The 18,025-nt window shown below is 40.2% G+C and overlaps 1 protein-coding gene across 1 annotated transcript; it reads left to right on the top strand.

The window, feature by feature from the left end:
• Positions 1-757: 757 nt before the first annotated feature.
• LOC119797126 (zinc finger protein basonuclin-1) lies at positions 758-17,423 on the top strand. Its single transcript, XM_038306080.1, has 7 exons — positions 758-788; positions 880-982; positions 2,014-2,183; positions 2,260-2,325; positions 6,207-6,548; positions 6,627-7,191; positions 16,951-17,423. The coding sequence occupies exons 1-7, from the start codon at positions 768-770 to the stop codon at positions 17,421-17,423; spliced, it is 1,740 nt and encodes a 579-aa protein (XP_038162008.1). The 5' UTR covers positions 758-767.
• Positions 17,424-18,025: the final 602 nt, after the last annotated feature.

The raw sequence follows: 18,025 nt of genomic DNA on the forward strand, positions 1-18,025 counted from the left end.
ACATTTCTTTAAAAAAAAGCTAGAGTCAAACTATTTATTTTAAAAATATCAGGTAATCCTTGTTTCTACTCTTTGTTTTTGGTCTATTATTTATAGGTTGCACTATTTTTTTTTTACTGAATCACTGAAATAGTTTACTAACTTATTTAAATAAGACCTAAAAATAGGTTTAAACTCTCTATATAATCTATATATAGAGATTATTATATAATATAATGTAATTTCTATATAATCAATCTAATTTCTATATAAAGTCTGGTTTTGTGTTTTTCTCTTATGGATAAAGTCGCTCTGCAATAACAGACTTAAAAAATGAGTACAATTTTCTTGCAGAATTTGAGCTGGTCAATAACATGACCTGCCTGCCAGTGGAATTAGTATTTATACTAAGCTAAGATAATTGGATATTATGCACTTAGAATACGATAAAGGAGTTTTTAAAATATATTTTCGATTCACATATTGCTTTACTCAGCCGCTCCAGCCATGGTAAAAATAAACTAAAAAAAACAACTAATAACCACAAACAGACAAATTGCAGTTATTAAACTTTGTTAACAATTATTTTCTATCTTTATTTACTTTTAGTGATCCTACTTTTTGTGCAAAATCCAGATCAGCTCACGTAGGTTTTTTGACACCTAACAAATTAGGATGCATTTCAATAATCTAAGTTTTATGACACGACATATTTAACAGTTAAATGATTAAGTTGACCCTCAGAAGGCTGATTAGATGTATTTGTTTTGCAGGACAAAAGTATAAGGATGACTCCAAATGCTGAGGAGGTGATTTTCATTTTTTCAATATAAATATTTAGTCAGTTCATCCATGCAATTCTTATTAATAATTTCATTTTTATTGTGCCATGTGTCCCAGTCCATCAGGTGTGGTGCGTCCTCCTGCAGCTGTGCATCATTTAAACCCGGAAAGGTCCAGCTCCGGTTCTGTGATCTCTGCGGACACAGCTGGGTAGAACATGGTAAAAGAAACACAAACATACACAATAAATCTTTTTAATTCACCCTCATAGTTTATAATGTCAGAAACTCACAATTTTTACTACATTTTAGACCCGTTTGGTGGAATTCAATGATAGAACTGCTGAAAAAAAACAAAAACACGCACCTGTAAGCAGAATCTGTTGACTCACTGTCAGCCTTACTGCCACTATAGGGCAGGAGACCAAAAAAATCCTGACAATGACAATTTATCTTCCTCTGGAGGCTCAAAGGGAGCACGATATTGATAAAGAATAAGGTTGTTTATGAAGGCAGCTTAGATAACATTTATCAAAAACCCCATTGTACCAACATAATGGACTTAAATCCTGCAGCTCTCTGCTGTAGAAGCTACATGTATTTTATATAAAGTATTAAGGAAAGGATTATTTCATTTATTTCTTTTGTTGTTGGAGATGGGGCATCGAACAGCTAATGAACGAGTCGGTGAGCAGCAATAAAGGCCACATTTTGGTATTTCCTAAAGCCTTGAGCAAATCAGTAGAGTGGGCTAAGTGGCCTCTAAGAGAAACTTTAGATACTTTTGTTTTAATTGTTTTATTTAGCTGAATATCACACACAAAACAGAACTAATGCTGTCTTGCAAGCTTTTACAGAACCATCTCTGCATCATAGAGGATTGAAATCTGATTGGAGTTTGTGATTTCCATAGCACTTTTTTCGTTCTGTTTCCTTATTTTACAATCAGGCGTTTATTTAAGTGGCAGAGAAAGGCTCTCATCAGCCACAGAAACACCCTATGAGGATGCAGACTGCAGCTGGGCGCATGCATTAAGGTGACATGGAGTCAGGTGTTGCTGTCATTGTGTCAGCAGGAGCATCTGGATGAGGCATCTGCCCTCATACCGTCGTAGATCTAGTTTTCGTCACGTTCGCCTGTGGTGTTAGCACCAACAGCTGTTGCAGTTGTTTAGACTTCTGCTGGAACCTGCTGGAACCCAAATCATCTCTGACTGATTCCCTTTGCTTTGGTTTAAATTCTCTTCTTCAGCTTTGGAGAAGTTCCAGGCCCCTCCAGCCTCCAGCTCTTGCCCAGTGGAAGTGGCCCTTCCCGGGCTGGTGTTTGACCTGAGCTCCATGGTGCTGTTCGGAGCTCAGGCAATTCCTGTTCAGCTGAAGATCTTACTGGACCGCCTCTACAGCGTCCTGTCCCCAGAACAGGTGAAAAACAGCTGCTCTGGCTCACGCTAACCGGCTTTCCTGAACATTCTTTCATTGTATTTCTTTTGCCTTCCAGGTGGGTCAGATCCTGAACAGTCTGGGCTGGAGTTTGGCCGATTATGTCCGGGGGTACATGCTGCAGGTACTTTCAAATACAACCTGAGATCATACTTAATGTGTCCCACATCACACAGCACAAGAATGTGTTCATTTCCCATTGCATTAAAGCCCAGAGGGTCTTAGGAGCAAATTCCGCTTAAAATTACATATGTGAATTAAAGCACGTTCAGCTCCCAAACTACAAATTGGAAATAAATCTGAAATGTCATGCTGATTTACATTATTGGAGACCCTCTGCATAAGACAAAGCCTTTGCTCCTAAGATGTAGCCATAATTTCATTGATATTTACCATTGAACACACAATAATATCACCAAACTGAACAGAAAATTAGAATAACAGAGCAAGCCTATGTAAGGCATGCCGGTTACATCACCTGAAACGGGCGCAGAACCCCTCCTTGGAAAGGTCCGAGCCTCTAGTTTCCAATTAGGGGTGGGGCTAAAAATGAATACCTGCTGTTGCATTACTCCCGCAGAATCAGACATGCCAGGGGGAATTCCAAATCTCATTTTATCTCTTCACACAGCTATGGAAAAAAAAGGATTTGTGAAAAAACAATTTTGAAACATGTTTTAGAAATTTTAAAGCCCCATTTTGAAAGTTGTGTGGATGAAACACCATGTGACTGGTTATGGCCATTTCTATAAATAGATAAACATGAGCAGGTGTCAGATGGGCCTGGTACTGGGCCCGCAGGGCTCAAGGGGTTAATAGTTAAACCATAGTAGTTTAAAATTCCAAGATCCTGAGTTAATGGATCTACTTTAATTTACATAGAAACAAATTTATGGGTCATGAACCACAATAGGCACAGAGGAGAAGTTTGTCCTATGTGACTCTGTTTCCATGTAATGAACTGGTTACCTGGCCAGTTACCCTTCAAGGAAGATTAACCTACAAGGAGTGGGCACACTCACATCTCTTCCCATCCCACACTGTGAAACCGAATAAGTTAGCAGTACTCAAAAAAAACGTAAGGCAATCAGTTGCCATAATTGTTTTGAGTTCTAAAACTCAAACATTTGAGTATGACAAAGCTTATATGTTTTGATTTTATTTTAAATGTACATTTAAATCATAATTAAATTAAATTTACCAAATAAGCCAACTCAAAATTCTTCAGTTTCTGCTACACAGAATGTTTATTCATATTTCTCATTGAAATAACTCAAGCAAACGTAATCAATTCAAGTATGGAGACACAGGATTTTATGTTAAATTGACTTAACATTTATTAGTTTTTTCTTTCAATCTTCACATTAAACATGACTAAAAAAAAATAGACTTGTTACAACTCAAAATCATTTCTCTCCAAACTTAAAATATTTGTGGCCGATTGTCGTAAAAATAATAAGTACTCTTAACTTAATAGTAAAAAAATAAAAATCAATAAATAAATTACAATTATTAAAATACAAGCTAAATTAACTTTCAGACAATAACTTCAAATGTCTACCGCACTTTTTTTTTGCTTCTGTAAAATAAAAAAAATAAAAATATAAATATATTTATGTGTGTGTAGGCCTACTTATTCATAGTGTGTGTGTGTGTGGCCATGTCTTTAATACCTGGTGGGGACAATTTCCTAGGAATATGCTACATTTTGGGGACTCATAGGTACTTGTGGGGACCAACAACTGGTCCCCATAAGGAAAGTTTCTCTTCTTGGGGTGGGGGTTAGGTTTAGGACTAAGGTGTGAATTGAGTTTAGGTTAGGTTTAGGGATAGGTATGTGTCGGTAATGGTTAGGGTTAGGGCAAGGGTCACGGTTAGGCCATATAAATCAGTGGGAAATGAACGGAAGTCAATGGAAGGTCCCCACAAGTATATTGTGACACAACTTGTGTGTGTGTGTGTGTGTGTGTGTGTGTGTGTGTGTGTGTGTGTGTGTGTGTGTGTGTGTGTGTGTGTGTGTGTGTGTGTGTGTGTGTGTAAGCACGCGTGAGAGAGAATTTATACATTCACAAATTTAAATCGGAATTTCATTTATTTATTCAGTTCTTTAAAAACAAAAAAAAACAAAAACAAGCCATAAAATAATGTTTAATCCACCTAATTTTAAGTAACTCTGAGGTAATTATCTTAAGTACCAGTTATTTAACCTGCAAAAAGTTAATGTTAATCACAAAATGCAAGTATAGGTAACTTAAAAAGAGGGAGCAAACTATTGGAACTCAACATTTTAAGTAAGTAGAACTTCTAAGAGAATTTTAGGTTCACTCTAGTCATTTTTATTAATTATTTTTAAGCATTCGGGTTTACAGTGCAGATGTATCATATATACAAAATCACTGTATCACAAATGTGCCATTATACTTGACCTTTAATAATAAGGCTAAATGTAGATAACTGGTTCTTTACTTGGAATAACACCTGCACATGTAAAGGTGCTTTCTCATGGCCCATGTGATGTGCTGTCAAATTCCAGGATTGACCCTGGTATAGTAAGAAATCCAGACAAGAAGTTTAAGATACATTTAGGTCTTAATGCTGATCTTCCTCATCAAATTAATTTAAATTCTAGCCACGATGCAGTTAACCACAGGTGCTAGGCTTCAGGTACTTAGAGATTCACTTCCAAACAGAAACCCCACATTCATATCTTCAGGTAACACAGAGTACATGTCAGACTTAATAATATTACTTTAGCGATAGTTTCAAGGTGTTTGCTTTATTGTATATCTCGTACCATGTCTTTTGGTTGTGCTGTTCTTTTTTTTCATCTCGTTACAGGTGATGAAGCAGACTGAAAATGTTTTGTCATTGTCTCCTTCCTATCTCCTCTTTCTTTCATCTTTTGTCCTTTTTTTTCTTCTTCTTTTTCCTTCTTCTTCTTCTGTTTTTCTGCTCTACTTACATTGCAGTGTCCATATGAACTGTAAAACTCCCTGCATAATTATAATAAAGCAATTTATATACATGAAACAAGTGGAGCAGTATGGCAATTGCCATACCGCTACACTTGTGAAAGTAAAATCTGTTGGGCTCCTTTTGGCATCAAGACAATTATTCTTATTGCGACCTTGCCAGACAGGACACTGTAAAAAAAAAAAAATAAAAAATAAATAAATAAATAAATAAATTCTAGCCACGAAAAGAATAAAAAGCAGTTCATGCAAATGCTACTACTACAACCACTACTACTAATGGTACTGGCCTGTTAGTACTGCCCTCTAAAAAAAGGGTGCCCCATTTGAAATTAATTGCTTCAAGTTGAGAACAAGTAACTGAATCAAGTTGATCTAACTAAGTTTATAAGTTTAAATTTTAATTCATTTACTTGCTATCAATTAAAATAATTAAATTGGAGCTGCATTTTCTTTTTAGAGTGTACTACTTCTACTTCTAGAAATATTTACAAAAAGTACTCCTGTTGCTATCTGTAATTATAACTTTATTATCATTATTGTTGTTGTATTATTATGCACAAAATACAGTACTAAGAAAACATAATTCAATATCAACAGACTGATATCCAAGGACTTGTCAACATGTAGTTGACTTTGGCTTGTTATTATCCGTCTCTTTGATCTGTCATCAAATTTCCTAGGATGTTGGCTACAGTCCCATGGATTTTAAATTTCTGAATAATATTTGCAACCCTTATCATAGGAAAATGCTCCCTGGAGATGGTGTTTCAACATATAACATGCTTGTCAATATTTACCTTTCTAACCTCATGAAAGGACTTTTTCCTCTGGTCCATGTTGAGTGTGATACACACCATGTCACCAAACACTACAAGGACTAGCTGTATTTAACAGGTAGTTGTTGCATTCGTGAGTAGTATTAACAGCTCCTTTCAGTACGAAGTTGTTTTTAACATTTCCTAGTTGGTTTTATTTTATTTTAAAGATTTAGAAATGTTCATGTTAAAGTAAAAAGTGCCTTTTCCTCTAGACTCCCAGTGGGAAAGTGTTGGACCGCTGGTGCATGGCCACTCCTAAAGAAGAGCTGCTTGCTCTTGGACAGTTCCTTCGCTTTGGAGAGACTCGCCCTATTGTGGAGTTAATGATGCTTCAGTACCCAGAAGGTGAAAAACTCCTCTCCTATCAGGAGTCAAAAACCCCAGTTAAAAATTTCCAGTCAGATATTCTACCGAATAAAGTCTCATCAGTGTTAAAAAGTTGTTCACTGGTCAAAGGAAAAGATACTTCAGAGTGCCATGGAGATGTCCAAGCAGGACAGTCATTGCTCTTACCTTTCCATTTTCCACAGTCAACTATCTACTGTTCAACCAAGGTAATGCAGTTCATGTATTTAGAAGTACGGTAATTACAGTGCCGATATTCTAAAATTCAACTGAACCTCTTTCTGCAGGACACACATACTACGTCTGACTTACAAAACATCCTGCAAGATTTTGGTGGGAATAAAATGCTTCAGAAACAGGACTGTAAAAGTTGTGGATGTGAGGAAGATGACGAGTTGGTCCTGAAGAGTACCGCACAGGAATCGGTTTTATCGACAAAAACAGGCAGAGACAAGTCAAACCCATCCTTGTGGCACGAGAACCCTATCTTCCATCACAATGAGGTTTTCCTTCACGAACGACTGATCCAGCAGGAGAAAACGGCTTCCCTTCCTTCACCTTTCAATTTTTCATTTTTACCTTCTTCTTTACTATATCCCCCACACCACCCTTGCTCTTCAACACACCTACATCATCCTCAGAAATCCCAAACTCTTCCCTCTTTCTCAACTTCTTTCCTTAGACCGCTTCATTATTCCTCCTTTTCTCCCCCTCTCCTTCAGTTTAAATCGCAAAGTTCTTCACTCCATCCTCTCCCATCTTCCTTTGACACTTTTCCTTCCCTGCCCCCTGCTGGAGGTCGGAAGGGAAGGGTCAGCTGTGGTGTCTGTGGGAAAAGCTTCTATGACAAAGGTGAGAAAATCCCTTGATTATATTCAGACAAAGATAAAGGCTCCACTTCAGAAAGCTTTTTTAAACCTTTAATCAGGGAAACTGAGATTTCTGCTTCAAAAAGAGAGTTTCCTCAACCTCTGTTTCTGTTGCCGTAGTAATATTCTCCCCATAGATCACCTGGTCAGGAGCAGGTTTTTTTCAGTAAACCCAGAGTGCCCTCTGTTTCCACTCTCCCTAGAGCCAGTCACTTATTTTATGTCCTGATTTAGTCAGGTGATTTTTGTCATAGTTTTCTGCATACAATAATAAAAAAATCATTCACTAGGACTGTTACACACATACATTTTTAAAAACAAACATTGCATGCACTGGAAAAAAAAAATCAAGATCTAAATAAGTCATTTTTAAAATAAGTGCATTTGTTCTTGGATTGAGCAGGTAAAACAGATTTTGCCAGTCAAACAAGACAATTTACACTTAAAATATGAAAACACAATTGCATTATCTTATTTTAAGTGCATATTATCTAATTATCTCATTTTAAGAGTTAAAAATACTAATTCCATTGGCAAACTCATTAACTCATTAACTTACTCAAATTAAAGGTAAACACACCATTGTCTTTCTGCGTGGAGTTTGCATGTTCTCCCTGAACATGCGTGAGTTCTTTCTGGGTACTCCGGCTTCCTCCGACAGTCCAAAAACATGACTGTTAGGTTAATTGGCTTCTCTAAATTCTCCTTAGGTGAGTGTGTGCGTGAATGGTTGTTCTCTTTTTTACCCTGTGATAGACTGGTGACCTGTCCAGGGTGTATCTCACCAATAGACAGCTGGAGATAGGCACCAGAAACCCTCACAACCCCAGCAGGGATAAAACGTGACGGAAAAATAGACTAGTAAAGAGCAGTTCCATTTTTCGTCGGATTGGTGAGGTATTTCTATGGCACACAAATCTTTGCCCATAGACTCTTGTTAAATTTGTACATGCGCAGTAACTCCTCTGCAATACAGAAGTATAGGAGGGCTTGGGGCGCAGCTAAGCTGCGACCTGAGGTGACAGGAAGTGTATTTGCTCTCCACCTCCCACCACAACAAATACGTTTTGTGGGTGATTGACAGGTTGTGTCGTGGGAGCAAAGAGACGAATTGGAGAGAGAAAAACGGCGCAAGATAAGTCCTTTTCCAGGACCTGGTTTAGCAAGAAGGCGTGGTTAACTGCATGTAGTGAGGCTAACGCTCTATTTAGCTTTCCCTGCCTCCTTTTTCTGATGTCAGGATCTGACCCAGCATGGATAAAGACAGGTAGGAGTGATTTAAAGCACTTTTCGGAAAAGGCAAAGAAGACTGAACAATCTGGGATTCACATGGAAAATTATATAATATAGTGTACTTTTTCTAGATGTTTGTTCATTTGCTTAGTTGATCTTAAAAAAAGTCATTCTCAGAAAATCTATAGTTTTTATATGTTAAAAAATATAAAGCTGATTAATACATCCTCCATTAGTAAACTGGTACGTTAATATTGGACCATGCAAAACCCATTTGCCTTCACAAAGCTTTAGAAGGGCAAGATTTTTGTACAAAATGTGAACATGTACAGGTGCTGGTCATAAAATTAGAATATCATGAAAAAGTAGATTGATTTCAGTAATTCCATTTAAAAAGTGAAACTTGTATATTATATTCATACATTACATACAAACTCATATATTTCAGATGTTTATTTTGTTTAATTTTGATGATTACAAATGACAACAAATGAAAATCTCAAATTCATCATATCAGAAAATTAGAATATTGTGAAAAGGTTCCAAATTGATGGCCCCTGGTGCCACACTCTAATCAGCTAATTAACTCAAACCACCTGCAAAAGCCTTTAAATGGTCTTTCAGTCTAGTTCTATAGGCTACACAATCATGGGGAAGACTGCTGACTTGACAGTTGTCCAAAAGACGACCATCGACACCTTGCACAAGGAGGGCAAGACACAAAAGGTCATCGCTAAAGAGGCTGGCTGTTCACAGAGCTCAGTGTCCAAGCACATTAATAGAGAGGCGAAGGGAAGGAAAAGATGTGGTCGAAAAAAGTGTACAAGCAAGAGAGATAACCGCACCCTGGAGAGGATTGTGAAACAAAACCCATTCAAAAATGTGGGGGAGATTCACAAAGAGTGGACTGCAGCTGGAGTGAGTGCTTCAAGAACCACCACACACAGACGTATGAAAGACATGGGTTTCTGCTGTCGCATTCCTTGTGTCAAGCCACTCTTGAACCACAGACAGCGTCAGAAGCGTCTTGCCTGGGCTAAAGAGAAACAGGACTGGACTGCTGGTGAGTGGTCCAAAGTCATGTTCTCTGATGAAAGTAAATTTTGCATTTCCTTTGGAAATCAAGGTCCCAGAGTCTGGAGGAAAAGAAGAGAGGCACTTCATCCACGTTGCTTGAAGTCCAGTGTAAAGTTTCCACAGTCAGTGATGGTTTGGGGTGCCATGTCATCTGCTGGTGTTGGTCCATTGTGTTTTCTGAGGTCCAGGGTCAACGCAGCCACATACCAGGAAGTTTTAGAGCACTTCATGCTTCCTGCAGCTGACCAACTTTTTGGAGATGCAGATTTCATTTTCCAACAGGACTTGGCACCTGCACACAGTGCCAAAGCTACCAGTACCTGGTTGAAGGACCATGGTATCCCTGTTCTTAATTGGCCAGCAAACTCTCCTGACCTTAACCCCATAGAAAATCTATGGGGTATTGTGAAGAAGAAGATGTAATACACCAGACCCAACAATTCAGAAGAGCTAAAAGCCACTATTAGAGCAACCTGGGCTATCATAACACCTGAGCAGTGCCACAGACTGATCGACTCCATGCCACGCCGCATTGCTGCAGTAATACAGGCCAAAGGAGGCCCAACTAAATACTGAGTGCTGTACATGCTCATACTTTTCATGTTCATACTTTTCAGTTGGCCAACATTTCTATAAATCCTTTGTTTTTATTGGTCTTCAGTAATATTCTAATTTTCTGATATGATGAATTTGAGATTTTCATTTGTTGTCATTTGTAATCATCAAAATTAAACAAAATAAACATCTGAAATATATGAGTTTGTATGTAATGTATGAATATAATATACAAGTTTCACTTTTTAAATGGAATTACTGAAATCAATCTACTTTTTCATGATATTCTAATTTTATGACCAGCACCTGTACATGACATTATCTTTTGTTTTTATAAAGTGTTTTATGTTTTTTATTGTTGTTATTTTATTGCATTTGTATAAATATACTGGTGTGATAACTTAGTATACATTTGATGGGTTTTTGGTATAGGTCTATTTTGAATTTATAGCCTCCCCTGGAGAAAACTCCACCAGCCACGACTGGTATTCACACACAGCAGGAGGGATTTTGGCCCACTCTTCCACACAGATCTTCTCTAGATCAGTCAGGGCTGTCTGGGTTCTGGCCTTTCTGGGCTGTAACTGAGAAGCATTAAGTTTGACCTCCCTCCAAAGATTCTTTATTGGATTTAGGTCTAGAGATTTGCTAGGCCATGACTCAGAACAGAGGACCCAGTATTCAGGCCAGACAGACAGTGGGATAACTGCAAAACCATTTATTAAAAAACTGGTGGAATGGATCTGAAGTGGCTGTGGCCTGGGCATCTAAGGCAGGAACCTCTACAGGAGAATAAAGGTTTGTGACCACGATAATCTGAATGGTATGAACGCATGAGTCACTAACCTGGGCTTACAGTTCAGTCGAGGATGATTCTAGCCGGATGGCTGACAAGTCGCAGAGATTATGTCTCTCACAGTGGACATGCACCTTGATGAGAATTTCAGCAAACCCCTCCAAAATTTCTAAGTGGGAGAACTTGCAAAATAGCAGGATGTTCGAATACTAATTTCCTCACTGTAACTCAAGCAGCAATCTTCTCCTTTGCAGCTGCAGTGCTGTTTCTCTGTCTTTTAAACACTTTCACCATTTATTTCTTTCATTTCTGTTGTTCCAGTGGCGTGAAATTGGCACTTACTGTTGCCTGTCGTCATGGTGACTTGTCTAATTGGGGCTCCACTGATAATGGCTTTCATAAAATTGAAAACCTAGAGTTTCCAGCATTAGGCTAGATCAATTTAGATTTGAGGTTGTTAAACCTGCCTAATGAGATGGACCCAAGATCTCATAATGTACAACATGTGTTGCCGGACATCCCAAGTTCCAAAAACTCATTTCAGGGAGATGCTTTGCCCCACAACCATATATCATGCTTTTCAGTGCCCCAATGAAAACATGCTGCCCCCCTCCTGGACCTGTTGCATTTGGTCTAGATCCGCCACCAGTGTTGGGCACGTTACTTTGAAAAAGTAATTAGTTATAGTTACTAGTTACTTCTCCCAAAAAGTAACTCAGTTACTAACTCAGTTACTAACTGAGTTACTCCACAATAAAAGTAATTAGTTACTAGTAAAAGTAACTATTGCGTTACTTTAGCTTTTCTCGCCCCCGTAACCCTCACCACCCCCCCCCCCTTCTCGCCGTCTGTTTCAAAGCCAGCTGAATAGAGCGGACGACAAAGACAAGAACCTGCAGAGAGTTTTGCATTTATTACAACTCAATGTAAATGACATCAGTGGGGAACGCTATCTGACGGCCCTATAAAACCCTGTCAGATAGCGTTCCCCTGCTTCACATGGGGGGAATGGTATCTGATGCGATCATCAGGCTGCATTACCTCTACTCATGGGTGTGAAGTTTTTTAACAGGGCATTCAGATCTGGTGAGTTTATGAAATTTACAACTGGGGATGTCTAATTCTGAAATTGTGTGTGTTTGGGTTGATATAGATACTGCAACATCTATCTATCTATCTGTCTGTTCGTCCGTCCCAATTTCTCCCTTTCTCCATATAGGCTAACATTTGATCGTTCACGCTCTCCATAGTTCCCTTGTGGCGCGAGCACAGGGCGGCTGTTACGCACCTTTAGTGAGCATGCGCGTTTCCCGTATCTTGCGCGGTGACTCGTGCCGCCTGCGCTGTGCAGAGATGCAGGGGAAACCGTATCTGATGGGGAAACGCAGCTCGACTTAACACCGGTGTTTCCATCTGGAAAACGCTGTTTTGCTGCTGGAGTCCTCCTCACTCTCCATCTCTCTGTGTGTGCTGTACGTTAACACCCGCCAGCGGAAACACCCACCTACCCAACTGACAGACGGAATCTCACTATACATCAGCCATTATCATCCTCCCCTCTCTCATGACAAGGCGCGCACGAGTCCTATCATGAAAAAAAATGTAATTGTGCGATCTGAGTAACGTGCAATGGTAACTGCGTTACAGTTACGGTCAAAGTAATTAGTTAGATTACTCGTTACTAAAAAAAAGGTAACGCCGTTACTCCCATCACTGTCCACCACTGTTCCACACATTCACTAGACCTGGATATACTTTAGTATATTCTGCTGTAAAATGAGTTCTATATTTTCGTTTTATACTCAAGGATTCAACCTCTACCGTTTCACAGGATGCCCAGTTTTGAGTGGTAACTAGGTGACTGCCAGAGAGTAACCCAGAGAAACTTATCGGACTGATCCAATCAGCTCTTTGACAACCAGTCACCTGGAACGCTGGTTGAACAGAGCATCGCTTTGAACAGATACGCTGCACAGATTTCACCAGCAACCTCCTCCCCACACCCCGCGTTCTCTAGTTGTTCCTGTGCAATCAAAGTATTTTTTATCCGCACGTGATGCACAAATAATTGCCTGCCCGCTCTCACTCGCATTAAAAAAACATCACCACGCAGAGTCTAAAATCCGGGATAATTTATCCGACTCGCGGGCATCTGTGAACAACTATCTAAATCAGGGAGACTGTCATGATTTTACCAAGGTTCAGACCCAAATGCAGAAGACCAAACAGGGAGACCAGGGAAAAGGTTTAATGCTGCGTTCACACCGGGGGCAGCTGGCGCGACAGAAGCAGCGAGTTTACATGCAAAGTCAATGGTTGACGCGCGTCAAGGCGCAGCAAAAGGTCCCGCGGCGCGTTTCGAGCAGCAAGCGCAGCGCGTCTGAGCAGCTGAAGCAGCGCGTCGGGCGCGTTTTGGCATCTGACGCGTGTGACGCGCCGCAAACGCGTTGCTGCTCGAGATGGAAAAATTGAATTTTTGCTGCTCGACGCGCCGCGTCAACCAATCAGAGAAGCTGATCTGGGAGCTGGCTGGGAGAGAGACACAGCGCTGATGACACAGACCGCTCTGATTACTCCTCTTAAACAGTTTATTAACGCATAATTAACTTAAAATATATACATCTGCCGGCAGAATATGTTCGCTTTTATTATTGTGGTGCCTGCAGATCGGATTATTTAGATGAAAAACACCTACCAGCCGCCGCGGTAAACCGCGAGGAGGCGACCCGCCAGAGGCTGCTGATGAATGGATTCCTTCTGTCGGCGCACCGCCGGTATGTGGGGGTCTGAGCGGCTCCGACAGAAATAATATTGGGAGGCAGGATCGTAATCTGGATGAACTGACTGCACTGATGAAGTTTTCAGGTGTATTTTCTCACTTAAAAACATATTAAAACTACTTTATTCCCACTGATCACAGCAAATATAGCTGCAAGGCAGAGAAAGGATAGTGAAGCTCCGCCCAACGCGCGTCAGAGCCACTTTTGGACCGCGCAGGCAGAGCAGCAAAGCTGCTTCAGCCGCGCGTCAGAACTAACTGGTACAAGCAGCAAAAATGAAGCAGCAGACGCGATTTTGCTGCTTTTGCTGCCCCCGGTGTGAACGCAGCATAACAGGTTTAATTGAAGAGATAATTAAGAGAGAAGTGTTGCTCTGAACACTGCTCAACCGGAACTGAAAAGTGAGGGGAAGACACAGCGGTTAGTTCAGGCTCAGTGGGAAATTTGACTTGTGAACTTGGAGAAGAGGATTTGGTTGCTGACTCACGTTTCCAGAGAAGTTGTTGAATCTTTGACTCCAGTCTGAATGCTGTAGTTCCAGTGTTTGTCTGATTCGTTGGAGGGCGGAACAGGGTTTACCCAGAATGCGGTTGTTTGTAGGTGAACGGAGAAGCTGACTGCCACTCAGATTTCCTGCGGTACTTGAACAGGTCGTAGTGGTGATAAATCCCTTTCTCAGTGCGAAGCTCAAACGATCTCTTGGGGAAAGTGGATCCAAACCTCCTGTTTGAACCCCAGCTCAGTTTGAAGCTCAGTTGATCCTTCCAAGGAGAGAAGGTCAGAAAAATCCAGTTTGCAGCATGACTTCCTGCCGAGAAGCATAGACAAAAAACAAAGTTAAAACTCAGGTGACTAAAACTCAGTTTGACTCAGCAAAACTCAGCTTGGCTAGAGTACCAAAAACTGGCAAAACAAAAACTCAGGTTAGACTCTGCTAGACTAAGCATGGCTAGAGTACCCAAAACTGGCAAACACTCTGGCGTCGAGGTAGTGGCAGTCAGCAGCTTAAGAACACTCCGTTAATGTGGAAACCATCAGCAGGTGTGTGAGGAGGCGGACCAGAGCTAGGCGCCTCCTGGTAGAGGAAGGAAGACAAACAGAGAAACACAAACACACAGACAGGAGTCCTGACAGAGACTCCCAGAACTTGTGGGAGACTTGGGATGTCTGGTGTTGCGCTGCACACAGGAATAATTCACTTGCAAGCCAGCGTCCAAAAACCTTTCAACAGTGAATCATAATCAAAGCTCCTTAGTTTTTGATGTAGTGGAAGGTTACTCCCTCTAGCACAGTGAATGTGATCATTTTCATCGCCATCTTTTTGGAGGCAAAAAAGTAGAACATGTCAGACTGATCCCACAGGCCTTATGGGATTGTAGAAAGTGACCAGACCTAGAAGTAAGGCATAGGACCTTAGATTTTATTTTTATAGTGTCCTGAAAATCATACGGTACAGGACACCATCAGAGTATTGCACTGGTATTTTGCCAACAGTCCATACACGCAACAAATACTCCTATGAGCAGCTTTACTTCATACAAATGCTCGTTAACTCTTCCTCAGGCGCAAGTTTAACGCCAATACACAAATACCACTGGGCTCCAATATGTCACACACAAGGGCTTGTTCGTTCTCTGTGCGCGTGTTTTTTTTATTTCCACATGCGCGCAGCCTCCCTCTTCCTTGCCTGTCGACCTGTTTCTGTGCGCTCATGTCAACTTCTGTCACTTTGAAGGCGTTACCCACCGGACAGAGCAACCTTCCTGTGATTGGCTACTTTTCAAGAAATCCTGCTTATTGAGGCTCTACTCTTCTTCCTACTAGCAAAGCAACTTCAGGCTAACTGCTTCTCTTCAAAAGTTGGAAAATAAGTTGGTAAGCAATGTTATTAGATATAGAGTAGTAGCCATTTAAAAAATTCCCCACTTTCCTTGATGGGCCTTAGGCTTATCCTTGGCTGGTCCCCTTCACAGGGCCGGTCTTACCATTAGACAAACATAGGCAGCTGCCTAGGGCCCCGAGTTCCTGGAGGGCCCCATAAAACTCCTTTTACATGTATGCTTAACACAGCTATTCCTTATTTGTGCACATTAAATATGTTTTTGAGCAAATTCCTTTCACTATAGTGCCATTAGAATGCTTATTATATTAAGTGTGTCTTGGGGGGCCCCCCTTCGGTGTCCACAACATTGGATCAGTCCATTTGCTGCGCATGTGCAGAAAGGTCCAGACACACGGAAGAAAGGTGCAAAGATACGAAACGAGCAGAGAAGAGAAGAGAAGAGAAGAGAGGAAAAGAAAGAAAGAAGAAGGAAAGCTTTGAATTTCGTTTGTATTTGCTAGTCCAGCATCATCCACTCAGCAAGTAAGCAGTGTGCTTCTGGAAGATGAACCAGCACTCTGGCCAAAGAAGCAGTCTGATCGAGCACGCTGCTCGATAGTTAGGAGATGACCACCCCAGGTGAAGGTCAGGATCTTTCCAAAAATTGGAGATGGGTGCAGATCTACTTCCAGCTATTATTTCAATCAAATGATCTACAGTGAAAAGAAGGCTGGTTCGACTGTGTAACTTTTACCGTTGTCTTTTTGGAAACACAGGAAGGAGCAATTAGCTAAGTGAGCTTATTGCTTGGAAAAAAATCTTTCATTCCTTTTGAGACAGCATCAAAAGTCAGCTGAGAACAAAACATAGAGAGGAAAACAACAAGAAAATGCACAAGAAGAGAGGGATAAAACCTAGAACACATTATGTATGTGTATTCTATTAAAATTGTATCTATATAATGGGTTTGTTTTATTTATTGTCTTTTCAATTCGGAGGGCCCCATGCCTGTCTTTGCCTAGGACCCCAAATTTACTAAATCTGCCCCTGCCCCTACCATTAAACATCAATCTCTGTACTAAAATATTCTGTTTGATTTGTGGACATTTATATCTATAGAGAAGTGAAAGGATTGAGTCAGAGTAAAAAAAATGCAGTCCAGGAGAAGGCCAGTGGATTGAAGTTGGAAGTTGCCAAAAAAAAATGCTAAAACAATGCTGTTTTTTCTTTTGCTTGTACTTTTCAAATTTGTAATATAAATATTGATAATAATAAGACACAAGATAATAAATTATTCTTATTTTGATTCATTGTTTCATTTCCACTTTAAAGCCCGACTGAATAAAACCAATCTTCTACATACCCTCTCTAATAAACTAGAACTACTTCATTTTCTTTCTCCTCCAGGAGTTTTTTTTTGTAGATCTAATGATTGAAACATCAGTGACATCCTGTGTTTCTTCTGCTGTGTCTAACCAGGAACACTGAAGATCCACTACAATGCTGTCCACCTAAAGATTAAACATCGCTGCACTGTGATGGGCTGCACCATGGTGTTCAGTTCGCTGCGCAGCCGGAATAGACACAGTGCCAACCCAAACCCACGGTTACACACAGGTGGGAGCAGAGAGGCCAAGCTTTACCGTGACACACCATTTGGAAGGGGGAACATTCCGAACGAAACACAGCTATATGATGTAAAGCAGGAAATACAAACACTGCTGCATGGAAACAGTATGAAGAATGACATAAATGTGCACCATGAAGCCATCTCGCCCACCCCTCACGCGCCATCTTCAGGACGCTTACCTTCCTCTTGTATAAATCTGTTAACAAGTCAGCAGTGTTGGCAGCATCCTCATCCCCTTAACCCAAAGAAGAAGTCCAGGAAGTCCAGCATGCCAGTAAAAATAGAAACTGTTCAAAGCAGCAAACACAAAGAAGAGAACTGAAGGCATGCCATGTTGCTCCTGCTCAAAAATAAAAATATATATTTTCAAAACTAAAAATACAAAAGGAAAACTGTAATGTCATGGCTTTGAAAAATATTGAATTCACACTATTTTAAACAGTTCAAAAGTGTTATAGTTTGTGCTCATCTGCTGTATTTAGTTGATGTTACATTTTTAAAAACCTTTATCTTATTACATATAAAACTAATTCAAGAATAAAAAAATAAATAAAATGGATCTGAAAATGAGAGCTGAAAAATAGTCAGCTTATATTCAAAGTGAGTACATTTTTATGATTCCCTGGACAGCAGAACTCAGTTTTCTTTAAATTCGTTTTTTGGTGATTTGCCCATGCAAACAAGCATTAACAACCAAATGCACTACAGTCATAGACAGATGATAATTTTGAACACACACACACACACACACACACACACACACACACACACACACACACACACACACACACACACACACACACACACACACACACACACACACAAAAATCAAGGGAAGAATGATGCAAAAGATGCCAAAGATACCACCTGTGTCCTGATCTGCTGCTCTGGGCTTTTGGTTCTGTTCTAGTTTTCACTTTAGGT

Source organism: Cyprinodon tularosa, unplaced genomic scaffold, assembly GCF_016077235.1.
Source record: "Cyprinodon tularosa strain WSP-4 unplaced genomic scaffold, ASM1607723v1 ctg571, whole genome shotgun sequence".
Taxonomy (NCBI): domain Eukaryota; kingdom Metazoa; phylum Chordata; class Actinopteri; order Cyprinodontiformes; family Cyprinodontidae; genus Cyprinodon; species Cyprinodon tularosa.

What these genes read in the sequence shown, in the direction of transcription:
- LOC119797126 (XM_038306080.1), top strand. Translation starts at nt 768, where the DNA reads ATGACTCCAAATGCTGAGGAG. An exon ending in GCGTCCTGTCCCCAGAACAG is followed by an intron (nt 2,184 to 2,259) that starts GTGAAAAACAGC and finishes TTTGCCTTCCAG; the next exon opens with GTGGGTCAGATCCTGAACAG. An exon ending in CTATCTACTGTTCAACCAAG is followed by an intron (nt 6,549 to 6,626) that starts GTAATGCAGTTC and finishes CTCTTTCTGCAG; the next exon opens with GACACACATACTACGTCTGA.